This window comes from Eurytemora carolleeae, unplaced genomic scaffold, assembly GCF_000591075.1.
Source record: "Eurytemora carolleeae unplaced genomic scaffold, Eaff_2.0 scaffold479, whole genome shotgun sequence".
Taxonomy (NCBI): Eukaryota; Metazoa; Arthropoda; class Copepoda; order Calanoida; family Temoridae; genus Eurytemora; species Eurytemora carolleeae.
In genome coordinates, this window is record NW_019396369.1 from 74,545 (window position 1) to 92,617 (window position 18,073).

Here is an 18,073-nt window from a genome sequence, read left to right on the forward strand (position 1 = left end):
TTAATATTTAACACTGATTTCAGTATTTATCTCAAAGTGAAAGATGAGACAAATAGATAGATAGATGTGACCAGAGGCGTATTCAGGGGGGGGGGGCTATTGGGGCTAAGCCCCCCCCTGAAAAAAAAATGTAACCCCCACCCTGGACAAATTCCTGAATACACCCCTTGGATGTGACCGCAATTACAATTTACATTTGTTCTGAATCGTCACTCAGCATGTGACTGAACTCTGATTGGATCAGACGCTACATTATGCATAAAATACTTTTTCTGAAATTATTTTATAGCAAATTTCATTGCAGACATGCTATAAATTCATCATGATAAAATGAAAAAAAAGGTTTCTAGATTTTCTCAAAAAAATAGGATACTTTGTGATTAATTCGTTCAATTAAGTTCAAATAAAAATTGAATTGAAATCAATTTGATTTTTTTTATCTCTGCTTATATCATATAGAAATAACCAGTGTATCATGAGTCATGTGCTTGGGACTAAATATAATCTAATAAAGAGAATGTTTCTGTTTAAAAACTTTAAAGCACTGTCAACTATAATAATAGTATTATAAATAATTAACTGCACATAATATCTACCTTATAGACAGAATAATGTACTATACGTCTAAATAATAATACAGAGATATGAATGTCTATGGTATATTTAATCTAAAGACATCCAAACCACTACACTTACAATGATGTGACAACTCAACAAAGATTGTAGGCATAATTTCACGTTACCCTTCATGCAAAGATGGCAATATCCGAGTTACAACAATACCCTTGAAATCTTAATCTGATCAATTTTCAATAGACAAAACATGGATATCTAATCTATACTTGATCAGACAAAACTTTTAAGGGTACCGTTGTAAATCAGGCATTGCCATCTTTACATGGAGGTCACTAAAAGTTACGGGTTACAGTTCCTAACTATTAAGAGACAAGTGGTTTTCTCTTATCATTAGAAAGTTTTGAATATAATACCATTGTCAAAGCTAGGAACTTCACCTAGTTTTAGATTTAATTAAGAAATAAGATATCATTAAAAACAAAAGAAATCCTTTACAGTTAATACAATTTAAAGGAGATCTTTTTGTATGTACAGGGTGTCCCAAAAACAACTTGGCAGAAGGGGTATTGAGTATTGAGGGAACGGTTTTTGTTCTAGTTTCACAATCAAGGTTTCGCTGCAAATGCTCTCTTTTAATACTTTGAAATAACTGAAAAAAGAGCTTTCCAATGACACCTTAAATGTAAAAATGGAATAAATATTGTGTGTTTATAATCCAATACCCCTACTGCAAAGTGTTTCATGGGACACCATGTACGGTTACTAAGATAAATGTTCATATTAGTTTTCAAGATAAACGGCTGGTATTTTTCTTATTCTCTGTTTACCTGAAGTAGGTTTGTTATGATCCAGGCTAGATCTGTGAATATATAAGTTAGGAAGAGTCCAATATGGATCTTGTGTCTCATACATCTCATCTCACTAAACAAACAAAGGAATTGAGTTTTTGCAACAAACTCTGATTTTCTAATTTCAATATCGTTGCAGCCCAATGTCGTAGACCTTTAATATTTCAAACTATGAATGATATTAGATCAAATAATGTAAGTTTGAAATATCAAAGGTTTACATCTCAAGGCTGCAAAGATATAGGTTTTACAAAAAATGAATTTGTGGCAAAGACTCAATTCCTTTGATGGATTTTATTATCTAGGCAAACCCTAAATTATAACATCAAAGTGATCCTAAGGTTTCTATTAAATGACAACATTCGATGCGAATATGTCGTCATTTACAATTATTTAATACTAATGTTATAAGCAAATGATTTAAGTTCTAAAATGTCCATGCCTAAGGGTGTAAAGTATAATCGAGTTAGTTACTATGCTTTAAAGTCAACTTGATCTTGAAAATTGATGCAAATTTTTACCGCAGCCTAGAAATTTGTGATTTAGGTTAACAATTTAAGTTCTAAAATGTCCATGCCAAAGGGTACTATAAAGTATAATTGAGTTAGTTACTATTTTCTCTTTTCTACGTAGAGTGTAGTGTAGAATATTAGAGATATATCAATTAACCTTCATTTGAGGCGCATTGGAGAAGTACATAAAACTTAACAGTTTTTTAACCTTATTCGCTACATGAGGAAGGTCATAGTTGTAAAATAATCTTATATTGTTTTATTTATTATGGTTTTAATAATTGATAAAAGGAAATGATTCCAAGCTAAAGAAACAATGTAAAGTGCAAAGATTAATTAAAGTAGTTTTGTTGTATTAAGTTGGAACTAAGAAGGACGTAATTTAAAATGACAAATTATCTAATTGTTGTTCTTTTTTCGAATCGTGATTTCTCTTTAATAGTGCCTTGTGGATTTTATGCAGCAGAGACAAAGAACGTAGTTTACAGAATTGAACACTATTTAACTATTTAAAATGGGAAAACAACGATATTCGTTAACATGTTGCCTAAATAAAGATTTAAATGATAAGATTGTGAATCAGGAATGCCACTCTTATTAAATGGAGGATCACATATACAGTCCCTTTAAATCCATTGATCTTAGCTAAAATCATTGATTGCCAGGACAAACCAGCTTATTTCAGATATTAAAATTGCATTGACAAAAGTTTTTTAAATAAAACTTTTTTCTCTGCTTTAGAATATCATATTATTTTCTATTTAAGAACTTTTCTGATTCTTGAATATTTAATTCCCTTCTTTTCTGAAGTTAACGTCAAACATCCCATTTAATCCAATTTAATTTGAAAAAGAAAAATGCTGTAACTGCCAGTATCAATTTGCACCTTTCTTATTGAATTCTTTATCAAAAAAGGATTGCCAGCTGCTCTATAAATTGTAAATAATTGAAATAGTTTAAATAGTTTGATAGAAGGTTTTTATAGAAATTTATAGCAATAGTTTTACTGGTAACTAAACAATGGCGATGGTGAACATTAAAAAGATCATTCTTGCCACTAATTATTTTTAGAAAAGAAATTTTTTGTTCAACAAAATATTATCTTAATTTTATTTTATGATAAATGGCAACACAGAACACTGTTTATATGACGATCGAATGGCAGGATCCATTAAAACTTAATAAGTTAACTAAGAGACCGTAAAATGTGCGGAATATTGTCGTTATTACTTTTGATTTAGAAATGTCAGTAAATATATTGTAATTTTGAATTGTGTTTGGAGCTTACTGCTTAGATCAATTACAAACTGCAAAACTCTTTTAAACTACATTTTAAACGAAAAATATGAAATTATTAAGTTAATACACTTTAATTTATTTTACAATAATTGAAATTTTTACCGTAGAAATAAGAAAATGCAAACTGCGATGAACAGGGCTATCAAGGATATAGAGTAACCTAAATAAAAACAAAATATAATTAGGAAAATTATTTAGAATTAAAAAATGTTTTTGAAAAGGTCTTAGAGCTTAGAAATATGTTAAGAGACAAGTATAAAAATATTAAGAATAGAGTCCCAAGTTAAAAAAAAACTATACTAAAATCACTACACTAAAAATACTTTAAACCATGTTTTTTTTTTTGTTTTTTTTTATTTCTATAAATCAAGCATAGTTTTGTTATCTAATAGTTTTCTTAAATCAGAGCTGAAAACTTTAGAATGAGATATCCTTAATCTCGATTTCTTAATTAATCTGGAGATTAAAAACAGAGGAGTACAAGCTATATTTAATCTTGAGATTAATAAAAAGAGGAGATCAAGCAATGATATCGATATCCACCATTCTAAAGTTTTCAGCTCTGTACGTAAATACATAATATAAATGCTTATTAACGCTAAACAGGCGGGGGGGGGGGCTTTTTTCTGCCCTAGCTTTCTTATTTTAACACTATCACCATGAAACTTTTTTACTTTTATCAAATAGATATTTAAAGGATTTTTGGTAAACAATTTTTTAATGCATAGCGTAGGGTACAGAAAGGACACTAAAAAGTCTGGTCTGTGTAAAAAAAATATAATCGCCATGTAACCTACCCTAAGAATTAAAAAAAAAGAGTTTTACTAAAAATTCTTTAAATCTCTATTTATTAAAAGTCACAAAATTTTACGGTGATAGTGTGAAAAATGAGAGTGCTATGACAAAAAAAAAAACAATTATTTGTTAGTTTTGAAAAAGACTAAAATTGGAGGGTATGATGTATGTTACCAACAAGATATACTGTTATAGATATCTCCACATCCACAGTATCCGGGGGTCCAGGGAGCTCAGCACATGTTGTATAGTTTGTCAAAGTAGCCCACACACCATCTGTCAAACAACCACGTGTGGCATTGTCTAAATAAAAAATGTAGCCGATCATAGCTTTACAAAAAGTTACACAAAGTGACAAAAGTGACAATTTGTTGACTGTTTATTTAAAGAAAGATATGAAAAAATGGCTTAATTATCCATACAACAAAATCAATAACCAACATCCAGCCCATACATTTTTGTGGTACCTCATATAACCCCGGGGAAGGTTAATGGATGGTCAGAATTTAAAAAAATTTTCCTTACAAGAAATTGTCAAATCCGCAAGATTTTTTTTATTGTTTAATCATTAAAAAAAAATGCCGCCGATAATACAACAATTAAAAGTTAGAATCGAAGACTAGTAGTTATGAATAATTAAAAGGTTTATTTTCTGAGAAATGTTTACTGATTCTGCTTACTGTAGGTTGTATAGTATTTATCTCCATACATCTCCATACAAGGCCAAACTGCAGTTTCTCCTGGACAACATACAAACACAGTCTAGTAATACTTAGTTACGGATTCTGTCTAGGCTTTTGCTTTCTTCGGACACTTGAGTTCTATTGTACAATGTAAACAGAGCTGGGAACTTTTGTGTTGAATATTCATAATCCAGATCCCTTGCTCTCGATATCCACTGTGGTCTTCAATCCTTTTCTCGGTATGATTACCGTGCAGGATTAAATTATTCTGCAGATTAACAAAAGATCAAGATAAAAGATGAGCTCCCAGCTCTAGGCATAAATATTTTGAACCATTTATACTTTCAAATAATGAAATTCTTAAAGCGAAAAAAAAATAATGTAGCTATTGCTGCTGTTTGATTTTACTTTTAATGTTTTCTATGATTTTTGTGCCATTTTTGATTTATTATAATTACAAATTAGTGCCAGCATTATTTTTGCAACCGATGATTTGGTTTGGTTTGATCCTTCAAGTGTAGGTGGAATACATGATGCTCCGTCCCAGTACGGGAAACAGGGCGGTACATCTGCATCCTCCAGCTGGGGGAACAGAAGCACCCAGTACTCAGACAATACAGAACACTAAAAATACAATTATGTACAATGTAAAGGGTGTCCCAAAAACTCATGGTAGCTAGAGCCTCGAAAGAAATTGAGTTTTTGAAACAACCCCTGATTTTCTATTTCCTAAATCGTTCTAATTCGATAGTTTAAACCTTTGATACTTCAAACACTTCTTGATCTAACAAAATTTTTCGTTTGAAATATCAAAGGTCCACTAAATCAGGTTGTGCAGATATAGAGATTAAAAAATTAGAGTTTGTTGCAAAAACTCAATTCCTTTTGGACCATTTATGAGGATTTTGAAAATTTTTGATATCTACTAAAAAAGTACTGATCGAATAGTGTACACAAGTCGAGCCTTTCATTATTCTTCTAGCAAATTTTATTAAAGATCTAATTTTTGAAATTCTTCTAAAGCAAAATAACTGTTTCTTACTCTTCACTCTAACACCATTCGATTAGAAACATTTGGTAGATAAATAAAATGTCCAAAATCGTCAATATTGGTCCCAAATTAAGGATCTGGCTACCACCGTATACAACTAAAATTATATCATATCCAAGACAGACTAAAACCTAAGCTTTAAAAAGTAGAATTGTTAAAACACAAAAATGCAGAGCTATGTTTAGATTTAAAGAAATAAAATAATAAATCTCAAACCTTGTCAAGGTTAAAGAGTATTGAGTAAGATTTATGCTTGTTTCAGAACTAGGAAAGGAGGATAAAAGACAAGAATTAATGAAAGCTACAAGAAACCTCGGCATTAATTAAGTTTCCTTTATCCTTTCCATTATCAGTTTTCCACAAGTTTAATGGACAAAATAAAAAGAGCCTGTCTGACTCTTTTAATGGTGAAAATAAAAGAATTCAAGGGCATATTTCAGGAGAAAATAAAAGAATTCAAGGGCTAATTTCATGGAGAAATAAAAACACATTTTTGTGACTTCTTTTGTGTAGGTAAAATAAAAGTGGGCATAGGCTAAAGCCTAGAAATTGTAGGAGTTGATCGCGAGTCCGAGTTACACAAAAACACTAATATACGTGATATGGTATTTGAATTAAAGCTTAAACACATCATATTAAGCAAATACGGAACAAATCTGAAAATTAGGATAACCCAGAGCTGCCTAGACTCCTATTATAAGTTTAATGTAACTATAATGTTTTATTTTCAAGTTTCCTTTAAAAGTACCCGATGTACTTTTGACGACGATTTTTTTGTCTCTGTTCTTTCATTTCAGGGATTTTAAATGAATGGAGTAAATATAAAGAACTTTGCTGACTTCTTTCATGGAGAAAATAAAAATATTTTTTTTTTACTTTTTTCGCGGAGAAAAAAAAGAATTTAGGGCTTCTTTTATGAAGTAATTTAAAGAACAGTTTACTAATTTGATGGAGAAAATAAAAGAATTCGGTGACTGCTTTCATGATGAGAAAAAAACTTGAATGGAGAAAAAAGAAATAATTCAGTATTACGAAAAATACATTTTAGTTGTAAAAAATAATTAAAGAAATGTTGTTGTCAGCTTTTCGAGAAAATAAAATGGCGTAATGTGTGTGCTGGTGTGCATATTAGACACCTTTGCAGTTTTATTCAACAATATGTTTGAGGTAAAACATAAACTTGAAGTTTGTTTAGAAATTGTAAAATCTGTTTACGCTGTTCAAAGAATCAAAGTTTGTCTAAAAATCATTGAAAAAGTTAATATTTAATCTGTGAAATCTCACAATCAGAATATTTTCACAGTCCTTAAAATTGGGAACTTTAAGAATAATATACCGAAAGATATCTGAAAGTACAAAATCTATCAGAAATGTATTTTTACCCTAAATTCATCTTTCCGAGCAATTGAGAAGTTACTAAGATCCAAACCTAGTTCTTCACCTCGATCCTGTAAATACAAACATATTACTGTACATGTGGTACATGCGCCTTCACCTGTTCATGCAGGTTAAATAGTGGAAAACTAAAAATCCTGTACAATTGTGCAGCAAGTTTAAATATTCATCACATCACTGTGGGTTAAAGATTTTAGAAACCATTATTGTTTGTTAAAGTGTACAGTGTTCTGTACAGTGTAATGTTAAGTGTTCTGTACAATGTACATTAGTGTACTTTGAAACGTACACAATATTTCTGAAGGGGGGGATATTAAATTTACTAGAAATTAAAATTCTAACTTTTACTAAATATTTCATGAAAAAGAAATTAAACCCACAATGGCGTATACCTTTACCCTCCAAAAATAGAAATCAAAACAACCATTTAGCACTCAGGTGTACTGCAGGGGTGAACATGTAAACAAACATTTTTTATTATCTTATATTTAGCTTTATCTTGATTCTCCAGCTTAATGCAGTAAACCATGCATCTTGTCCATTATAATTGTCTCCTTTTAGACAAAGAAAATACACCATAACGAGGATTTTGCAGATTAAACCAGATTAAACCCCATCTCTAGAGGCCAGTTATGTCAAAGTAAGGAGTTTTAGCTCTAGACTATTTACATATTAGATAAAACCAATTTAGTTGGTCTTATCTATGCTTATACTCGGTTCTAAGTTAAGCAAGAGATTTTCGTGAAAACTATTATATTTTTACATTTAAAATCTCAGGAATTATCTGTTGTATCATAAATGGCTAGATTTTTAAAATAAACACTCTGAAATAATGCACATTTGTAAAATTTCAGTGTTTGAAATTTACATCTGCAAATCTCCGCCTTATCAGATATAATCGGTCTGCAAATCCAGAGATATGTTTTTGAAGAAGTCTCAATGGTCGAATCAGAACCAAACAGGTGCCAAGACTAGTGTACGTGGCTTGAGTTTATGTCGGGCACAGAGAGCTGAGATCATAAAAGCTCAAACTTCGGTACCCTTGATCTTTATTTTCGCCAGGTTCTTTGATTGGAACCTGATGGCTTCTTATTGGTTAAACAATATAATAAATCAGCCAATGATAAACACGGAATCAATTCCATGAGTTTTGATATTACAAAAATTGTCCAAGCTAAATTGTTATTAATGATCACTTTGAATCGTAAAATCAATCATATCTGTTTATCTAAAAACAAGTCTACAACTGAAAGAAGCTTGTGGACTGACATTTTTGTAAGAAATGAAAACAACCCAAGTTGTATTATTAGAGATGGGCGCGTTTGCCTTTATTTATTTTTTGTTCATCGTTCGCTAACGACCCTTCATTCTTTTTGTCAATGGTTAAAAAAATTGTTTTTGTTTATTCTCAAATTATCGTTCGTTTTCCTGATATTTTGTTGTTTCTATCTGAACAATTGTTTAGATATTTTGTTTTCTTCTCGCTGAATGATCGTTTTGTAAAATCGTTGCTTCAGTCAAATTGATTGTTCAGTTAAAACAATCATTGTTCAAAAAGTTTGTTCCAAAATTTGTCCTTTCAGTTAATATACTATTGTTTTTTCAAATCCTACTGGAAAATTAATTTTTTTAGCAAAAAGACGATAGTGTTTTCAAGTTTGTTCGCACGATTTTAAATGGTTCGGTTTTTGTTTGTTTTAATAAGCGATAGTTTTTGTTCTCTGAACAATCCAAATAGTTTGTCCATCGTCCTTTTTTTCTGTGCGACATCTTTTTTCACGAAAAATTTTGATCGTTTGACAAAAACAATGCCCATCTCTAGTATTCAGAGTTTTGTGTATATTCCTCAAAGACACTGTAGGACATTTTTACGTAAAATATGGTATGAGAGTTTCTGGTGTTAAGTACTTGCTTTTACTCTGCTCAAGTAAGGATCGTTTTTATTTTTCAAATATCGGATTTAGTTTAAATGAAGACAAGTCAGTGTCTCTTTAATAAATAAAAATCATGATCTAATTTATAGTTTTGTTTTTCTGCACTTTGTAGGCTGCATTGCGCAGTTTGCAGCAATATGTCTTTGATCTGCTGGATGGTTTTATGAAATCTATTCTAACATTTGTTCTATAAAATATTCCATTCTAAACTAAGAAAACTATATATATACAACCATACTAATTCCATGTCAAATGATTATGATCAATGAATTGAGTCTCTGCCATAAAGTCTAAATTTCTCATCCCCACATTTGAAAACCTCATGGTGTAAATTTCAAACTTAGATTATTATATTATTAGACTCTGAGTCTAAAACTAAAGAATGCGCGAATTTTAAGTTCGAGGTTAAAAGTTCTGTAAAATAATGAATAGCTACTTAAATATTAAACTTTCTCAAATTTAAATTTGAATTTCCCGGGAAAAATCTGAATTAATCAGAGAAAAGGATTTAAAGAATTATTACGTAAGTATCGGTATTCGGTAATCAGCTGTTTTTTTAAATTTAAATGATTTACGTGACGGAAAACAAAACATATTTCCAGTTACAACCATATTTTGGGTTTGCGTGCAAACATTAATTAATCTAAAACGTGAAATTTTATTAAATCAAGGTTTTTACTTTTAAATATATCGTAATTAGTTGAATGCCGCTTAGCACTGAATGATGATAGACAAATATGGGATTGCGGGATTTCAAGATTTTAACCCTGTGTTTAAATTTTAACTCGTCGATTTCGGAGAGTTAAATATTTAACCACAGGGTTAAATATTTAACCTCACGCTTAAAGTTCAGGTTTAAATTAAGTCAGAAGTGGCATTTAACCATGAACTTAAATTTAAGTCAAAACTTTTCGTTCTTTAGTTTTAGACTCAGTATTCATAGTTTGAAATATCTAAAGGCTGCAGAGATATAAGGATTAGAAAATCAGAGTTCAGGCAAAGACTCAATTTAAATCAATGAAATAATAAATAAATGAATATTAAATATAATTAATCGGAATTGCTCTTGTTTATCTTTCATTGTAATTAAAATATTGAATGCAATACTATATTTTCTACCACTATCCTAATGTCCAAATGTGAGTTATAATTAAAGGGAGTGACCGGCTATGTAAGGTAGTTAAACTGATTATGCAGTGTTGTGGACAAATTCTTTTGGATGCATTTGAGACACATAAACTTTTTAAAGATCTTTAAATCCTAACTTTTTGGGCAAAGTCGACGTTCAAAAACGTATTTTTGGGTGGATAAGTTTTCGGAATTTTTTTTTGTAAACAATGTAAACAAAAAACTACAGTAAACTAATCAGTTGTTTAGGAACAGGTTAAGAAAATAAAAATTAATCTTATCATCGAAAATAAGTGATCTTATTTAATTATTTGTGTCTATAATCTCTGATTATCGTTATTTTTTAATAATAAAAAAACGATTCTGTAAACGTACCCACCAAAATGCAAGATTTAGAACGGTGACTTTGCACTCACACTCAGTAATTATACATCGTGTAAACGTGTTATACGTCTCAAATGAATTTGTCCACAACACTGCATACTCAGTTTAACTACCTTACATAGCCGGTCTGTCCCTTTAAATAGTTAACTCCTAAACCAGTATTGTTTCAACTCACAACGTGCCATAAAGTGAACTTTCCTTTTTACTGATCTTTATCCTAATATGGTTTGCGAGAAATATTATTTATTTACACAGCTGTTTATCAAATTTTATACAAAAGGTGAGAGGGGAATGAACAAGGTTTCCAAAATTCAAAAGAAGGCATATTCCTAGAGAACGATTTTTGACCCCAAAAGAAAAAAAAATGTTAAGCAAAATATTGTTTTTTCACGTAAATTTGTCCTATATTTAGTGTTTTATTAGCATCAAATAAGATAAGCTTAAAGAGATTGTTGACATATTTTCTTGTGAACCTCATTTCAACGAGTAACAGTTTGACAATTCCCTCCATCACATTTAAAGAGAAACTACAAAGAAAGAAACAACAAAGGAAATGAGTTTTTGCCACAAACTCTAACTGTTTCCCCCTATTTTTTGCAACCCGATGTCGTAGACCTTTGATATATCAAACTATGACTTCTGTTAGATCCAAATGGTCTAAGTTTATACCATATGGTTGAAAAGATATAGGAATTAGAAAATTTTAGTTTGTGGCAAAAACTCAATTTCTCTGGATAAAAAAAATTAAGGTTAGCATTGTGATTGTGTATTGAAAAGTTCCCTCTTGAAAATGAAAGTCGTTTGAAATTAGACCTTACAGTCTCTACAATTAAAAGCTGTAAGTTTTATGCTTTTTCAACCTTTTCAAGTTTTGACAAAGAATATCTGAATACAAAATAAATCCTTTGGATTCAAATATACAGAAATTTTGGGAAAAAAACCATCAAGTATTCTCTGCGTTATACATAGGACACATATAAACTTTAAAAACTCGATAAAAGTAAAAATATGAATTAAATATTTAATGCCGAAAAAACTCTAAAAGCGGATCCTTGGAAAAAAGAGCACTTTATCCATTAATGTTTTGCTTAAAGGGACTGTAGGGGGAAAATGATAGGGGATATAAGCGGAAACGTGAGAATCACGGGAGTTGATTGAGACCTATAAGAGTTTTATCTGATGTTCCTGTCTCCAGAAATTGATATAAAACTGTATAAAAATTATACCAACACGTCTATATGTAAGATGTTGTAGATTTGTAGTATTAAACAGATCATATTCAACAAATACGCAATCAATCTGAAAATGACGATATCACAGAGAGGAGCCTGAAATTAGGTTTGCTCCTATAATTATTTGAATTTACTAATTTTTCATTTTTAATAGATATGATTGATAATATTATTTGTACATCCAGAACATGTCACCAGAACCAATAGCATTGCATTATTATTGTCATGTGTCTCCTTCTGTATCACGTGACCAGTATACTGCACTGCCATCAGAGGGAGTTCTGGTCACGTGATACGGACATATATCTTACATATAAAGTTTTGATATAATTTTGACACAGTTTTATGTCAATTTCTCGAGACAGGAACATCTGATAGATGTTTTATATGTATCGTTCAACTCCTGAGATTCTCAGCTTTCAGTCTATACCCCCTTTAATTTTGTACAGTCCCTTTAAACACATCAAAAAGGAAACCTACTAATCTTTATTTTGTGTTTAACTAAGCATTAAATGTTTAAAATCTTATTTACTTGTTGACGGATTTTGTATCAAGATTCAAGATCTAGCATTCCCTTAAGAATTAAGAAAAATATTGCAATAAAAGGGACTACATGCTTTATTTAAAGTGATCCTCCATATACAGATCATTCGGTACCCTTGAAACCTTTATCTAATCAATATCATGGAAGATATTGCCGTTTTTCTAGGTTTAAACCGAACAATTGAAAATAGTTAGATTTCAAAAATAAAAGCATTAATATCAAATTCATACTTGAACGAACAAAGCTTTAGGGGTACTGTTGTAAATCGGGCATTGTCATCTTTGCATGGAGGGTCACTTAAATAAACACATACAGTCCCTTTAACTTTAAAAATTCTAAAACATCATTTTCTAAAGACTTGCACTGGATTTGTGATTAAGAGCATTATTACAATAAAAAGCTGAAAAGCTAGGCTGTTAACTTTTAGAATTCCTAAAGATTATTATCTAAAGCAAAGTTATAATAAATGGAGGATCTTTCAATGTATGCAGGCAACAGAAACCTGTCATTTAGGTGTGACTGCTTAGTTTCAATTTATTCAGCTCAAAAACAAAAAAAGATTTATAGGTGTCTACCTTCTCATAAGTGATGAATTTTTAGGATAATTTTTGCATCCAACCCCAAATAAAGCCAGATGCTATTCATATAGTGTTACCCACAAACGATAAAACAAAGTATTTTTTTCTAAAATCAACCTTTCATACTTACAACATCAATTTGCCACAATTTTTGTTTAAACCTAGAAAATCGAAATTAAACTTGAAAAATTAAAATCGTCAAAATAGTGTTATCTTTGATTGGTTATACTGTATGTGAATACCTATACCTACGATTGAACTGCAATATACAAGAGCTGTTACATAAAAAAGAGTTTATATTTACATTTTTTATTATTTAGTTAATAAAGGAAATGAAAGAGTGAATCTCGGGACAAGTGTTCTTGCCGATTTTTATATACTTCAGAGATTCACTCTTTTGTTGGGGACATTGATTTAGAATAGTGTAAAGCACTGCTCAAAATTCTGCGCAAATTTTGCGTCTGTGAAAAATGATTTGGCAAAAAGTTATAAAGTTTATTTTCATCTCACCCAGATGCATTCTTAAAAACTATAATTTTGATTCATTTTAGAATTTTTTTTAAGTTTGTTAATTCAGCCTGTTCAGTAAAAATGTATTTTTTTTAGATAAAAATGATAAATTGAATTTTGCAAAATAAATGGATATCCAAGGTGTCCCAAAACCTTGAAAATAAATCGGAATAATAAAAAAATTATGATTAGTTTTGTTTCAGCAAATATTTTGGAACAGTTGAGATAAAAACGTTTGAGTGGCGAATCCTTGGATTAAAGAGTTTGCAGTCCTTTGGATTAATATTAATTTATCTCGGATATCCCATAATGTGACTGAAATTGAAGAATCAAGGATCAAATAAAAAGTTAACACTGTGGATATCGTGCTAAAGAATTGTAGATTAGCGCTGTTGGATACAAAAGTGTTGGCCTCTGAGCTGAAAACTTTAGAATGGTGGATATCGGGATTAATGCTTGATCCTCTCTTTTTGATAATCTCAAGATTAACATAATCTTGCAAGATTATCTTAAAAGTGTATGAAAAACGATAAAATTCAAATTAATATTTAATCATCTGAGAAAGTGTAGCAGCCAATCAGAGAAAAGCGGGCAACCAATGAGAGAACAAGAATATTCTCATTGGAGAAAACAATTTACGGATATCCAAGGAGAGAGAAAAAGAGTGGATGAAGGACTAAAATGAAAAGTTTCCACAGTGGATATTCGGATCAAGAAGTCAGGATTAAAGTTTATCCATTCTAAAGTTCCCAGCTCTGGATGTATGTTTTTTATTTGATCTTTAAAAAAGGTTTTAGTAGAAAAAAAGTATTTAATTTGTAAAGTGAAAGTGAAAGCATAAAGCTTGGTGAACCACTCCCACAACAAGAAAAAAGTCAAATTAGCACAAAGTGATATCCTGCTTTACACTACAACTAGATGTAAAAAGCCTAAATTTTTAGGTGAAAAAATTGAAACTTTTTTTTTTTAGCTTTAAACCAAAAGACTTACTAATTGTTACCTTCGTTTCTAAAAAGTACTGAAATAATTAATATTAGTTACTAAAAAGCATTTTTATTCTAAAATTATTTAAGCTTCTCACAAAACTTCTAAGTTAAATCTGTTTTAAAGTTGATTAATTAAAACAACCTATGCCACTCTTTTAATTCTCATGCTTTTGGTATTCGAGAAGATTTAAGTCCTGAATTTTCTCAGTTTTAATTTTATTCTAATTTGTCTTGTGAAGTACTTTTTTATATTTCTATTTAACAACATTTTTTAATGTAATTACCTCCGTAGTTTTATCCAACCAATTCCATACAGAGTCTGGATAAAAGCCGAATCCTGGCCTGGAAACTAGTGGGCCAGTCTCCCATGATATTTTGAACTCTGCTGTATCATCTTCCGTTATCATTTCGCGGATTTTTTAGAGATTTTTCACAGATTTCTTGTTTTGTTAATGTGGCTTTTATGTAATTTTCTTTACTAGATACTTGGTTATTTGTATTTGTGAGCTAATTGTCCTTTTTTGGACAATGTTCAAGAAAAGGCAAGATCTGTCCAAAGCTAAGATGTATTAAGAACACCAGCTCATATCTTCCTCACATCCTATACAGCAGTCTACAGTCTACAATTTACAGTCTACAGTCTACTGTCTACAGTCTACCAGTCTACAGTCTACAGTCTACAGTCTTCAATCAACAGTTTATACAGTCTACAGTCTACAGTCTTCAATCAACAGTTTATACAGTCTACAGTCTACAGTTTAAAGTTTACAGTCTACAGTATACAGTCTCCAGTCTACAGTATACAGTCAAGTCTACAGTCTACAGTCTACAGTCTACAGTTTAAAGTTTACAGCCTACAATTTAAAGTCTACAGTCTACAGTCTACATCCTATATTCTACGGTCTACAGTCTACAGTCTGCAGTCTACAGTCTACAGTCTACAGTCTACAGTCTACAGTCTACAGTCTACAGTCTTCAGTCTACAGTATACAGACTACAGTCCACTGTCTACTGATTTCAGTCATCAGTTTATACAGTCTACATAAAATCTATGGACAGTCTTTGTTCAATGTCCAAATATTGTACAGTACAGCCCATAAAATTCTGTGTACTCTGTACAGTTGATGTCCAATACAATATGAAAGTCTATGTCCAATACAATAAAAAAGTCTTTGTGCAGTATGCACACTGCACTGTCTTTGTCTATGATTTAATATGCCCACTGTCCAGTCAATGTACACTGTACAGTATACAGTATATGTGCAGGGTACGTAAAAAAAGTCTTTATAACCTGTTTTTAGTGTTGAATTTAGTTCAGCCCCCAATTTGAGCAGTGCATTCTGAAATTCTGAAATAAAATTGAAATGTATGAAAAAAGTGTTAAAATGAAGTTTTGAATGTATATCAAGTATTCAAAAACTTTTAAACCTGAAGTCAAAAAATATATAAGTCTACTTATTTAAATCAGTTGTTTTTAACGCTATTTTATCGAGATATATGCTTAATATTTCTCTAAAATTATAATTACATTACATTACATTGAAAAACTGAATCCTTGCCAAAAACTCAAATTTTGGAATCCACTTATCTTTGCAGCCTGATAGTGTAAACCTATGATATTTTAAACTTTAAAGACTATCTTATCAAACGGAATTCTAATTTTAAAATACCAAATATTTACTGCAAGAAGTTGCAAATCTCTGGGAATAGAAAATTAGAATTTGTGGCGAGCGTTCACTTCCTTTGTAAGCAAGCTTTTTATCGTAGCAATGAAAAAAGATGATAAAACTCCTTTATTTTGTGTAGCTATTATATCAGATGGGTAAAAGGTATGGATGAAAAAGGTTGTTAAATAACTTGGACAATGTAATCTTAGAAATTGAAATCTTATGCTAATGAGTGATAATCTCTGCTGCGATCATTGCACTGCAAACCAATATTTGCACGCTTTCGTGCAAAAATCGAGCAGTATTTTGCCCATTACTCCTTTTTAACTAAATCTCGAAACTAGCGTGTTGAATTGTTAAAATATATTTATGCCTAAAAAAATGCCAAGTAAGTTGGTTAGGAGTAAAACAAAAGGCCGGGCGTTACGACACGTTAAATTCTACGCTGTCTATAAATTAGATGATCCCAACTTAAAAGGAACAGACCGGCTATGTAAGGTAGTTAAAGTGAGTATGCAGTGTTGTGGAAAAATTCTTTAGGATTTTCAGTTTAACTACCTTTCAAAGCTGGTCTGTCCCTTTAAGAGTTGTCTAAATACCAGTGATTATAATCTTTAAGTTTTATTCGCAGAATAAATATTTAGATCTTAAAAATAAACTTGAATAAATTACTAGAGAAAGTGAACCAAATTCTAGTTTGCCAAAACCCCTTTTTTCCTATATTATCTCCTGTCTCATGCTTGACCTAAATTATTGTGCCAGAAAGGGTGTCATGACTTCATGGGGGAAATATTAGAGATGAGATTCGAAACCAGGAAAAGGGCCTATTTTCCTGGATTTCTTTTATCAAACTACTCAAAAAAATAGTATAAAAAAACTTTGTTAAACTTAAAAAAAGAGATTTTAAATTTTTTATTATTTTATATGCTTCCTTTCTAAGGGAACTGAGTCTTAGCCACAACCTCAAATTTAATCTCAGATCTCATATTTCTTTACAATCCTGATATTTAATCTCAGATCTCATATATCTTTACAATCCTGATATTTAATCTCAGATCTCATATATCTTTACAATCCTGATATTTAATCTCAGATTTCATATATCTTTACAATCCTGATATTTAATCTCAGATCTCATATATCTTTACAATCCTAATATTTAATCTCAGATCTCATATATCTTTACAATCCTGATATTGCAAATTTTTGATATTTCAAACTTAAAGATTAATTAATCTAGCAGTATCCATAGTCTAAAATATTTAAGGTCTTTGACATTAGGCTGCAAAGTTTTAGGAATTAGAAAATCAGACTTTGCGGCAAAGACTCCGTTGGTAGTTTTTAATGCTCTTATCCTATTCAAGGCTAAATAATAAAAAAACACACGAAAAGAAAGACAATTATAATAATTATATATATTATAATTATATATTAATAATTATAATTTTACCATCAATTGATGTTTTATAAGTGAACTAATTATTCAAAATTATTAATTGCAATTAACAAATTACCAATTAGAGGAATTATGAATTATGATCATTTATAAACAATTCACAAAAGATTATTTCAAATGAAAGTATGAAGAAAAAGTATTTGAAAACTTAAAAAAAGATTAAAAGTGGTTATATTTACATGAATTAGATTGTTAGAATTTGAGTTTTTGACAAAAACTCTGCTTTTCTAATCCCAATATCTTTGCTGTTTGAGAATTTTGATATTTCAAACTTGAAGTTCTGTTAGTTCAAATAGTTGTTTGAGAATTTTGATATTTCAAACTTGAAGTTCTGTTAGTTCAAATAGTTTGAAATATTAAAGGTTTACACCCTCAGGTCGTGAAGATAGGGATTACAGACTTTGAACTTGTGAGAAAAACTCAATTCTTTTATAAAATAGATTTCACAAATCACTGCCAGTTAGATATGTTTTCTGTTATTGGTTAAATGAAAAC

At 30.3% G+C, this 18,073-nt stretch overlaps 1 protein-coding gene across 2 annotated transcripts in view; it reads right to left on the bottom strand.

The window, feature by feature from the left end:
* The window catches only part of LOC111701867 (diuretic hormone receptor), a 34,273-nt gene extending 18,436 nt beyond the window's left edge, over positions 1-15,837 (bottom strand). The window contains exons 1-9 of one of the 2 annotated variants that reach the window (XM_023473335.1): positions 15,747-15,837; positions 14,740-15,056; positions 14,470-14,487; positions 7,147-7,212; positions 5,223-5,337; positions 4,711-4,770; positions 4,205-4,333; positions 3,338-3,395; positions 1,404-1,497 (exon numbers count right to left, since the gene is read on the bottom strand). In XM_023473335.1, the coding sequence (XP_023329103.1) occupies positions 1,404-1,497; positions 3,338-3,395; positions 4,205-4,333; positions 4,711-4,770; positions 5,223-5,337; positions 7,147-7,212; positions 14,470-14,487; positions 14,740-14,862 (663 nt within the window). In that variant the 5' untranslated portion in view covers positions 14,863-15,056; positions 15,747-15,837. The remainder of the gene's footprint in view (positions 1-1,403; positions 1,498-3,337; positions 3,396-4,204; positions 4,334-4,710; positions 4,771-5,222; positions 5,338-7,146; positions 7,213-14,469; positions 14,488-14,739; positions 15,057-15,746) is intronic. The other variant, XM_023473336.1, reaches the window with a different exon arrangement.
* Between the last annotated feature and the right edge of the window lie 2,236 nt (positions 15,838-18,073).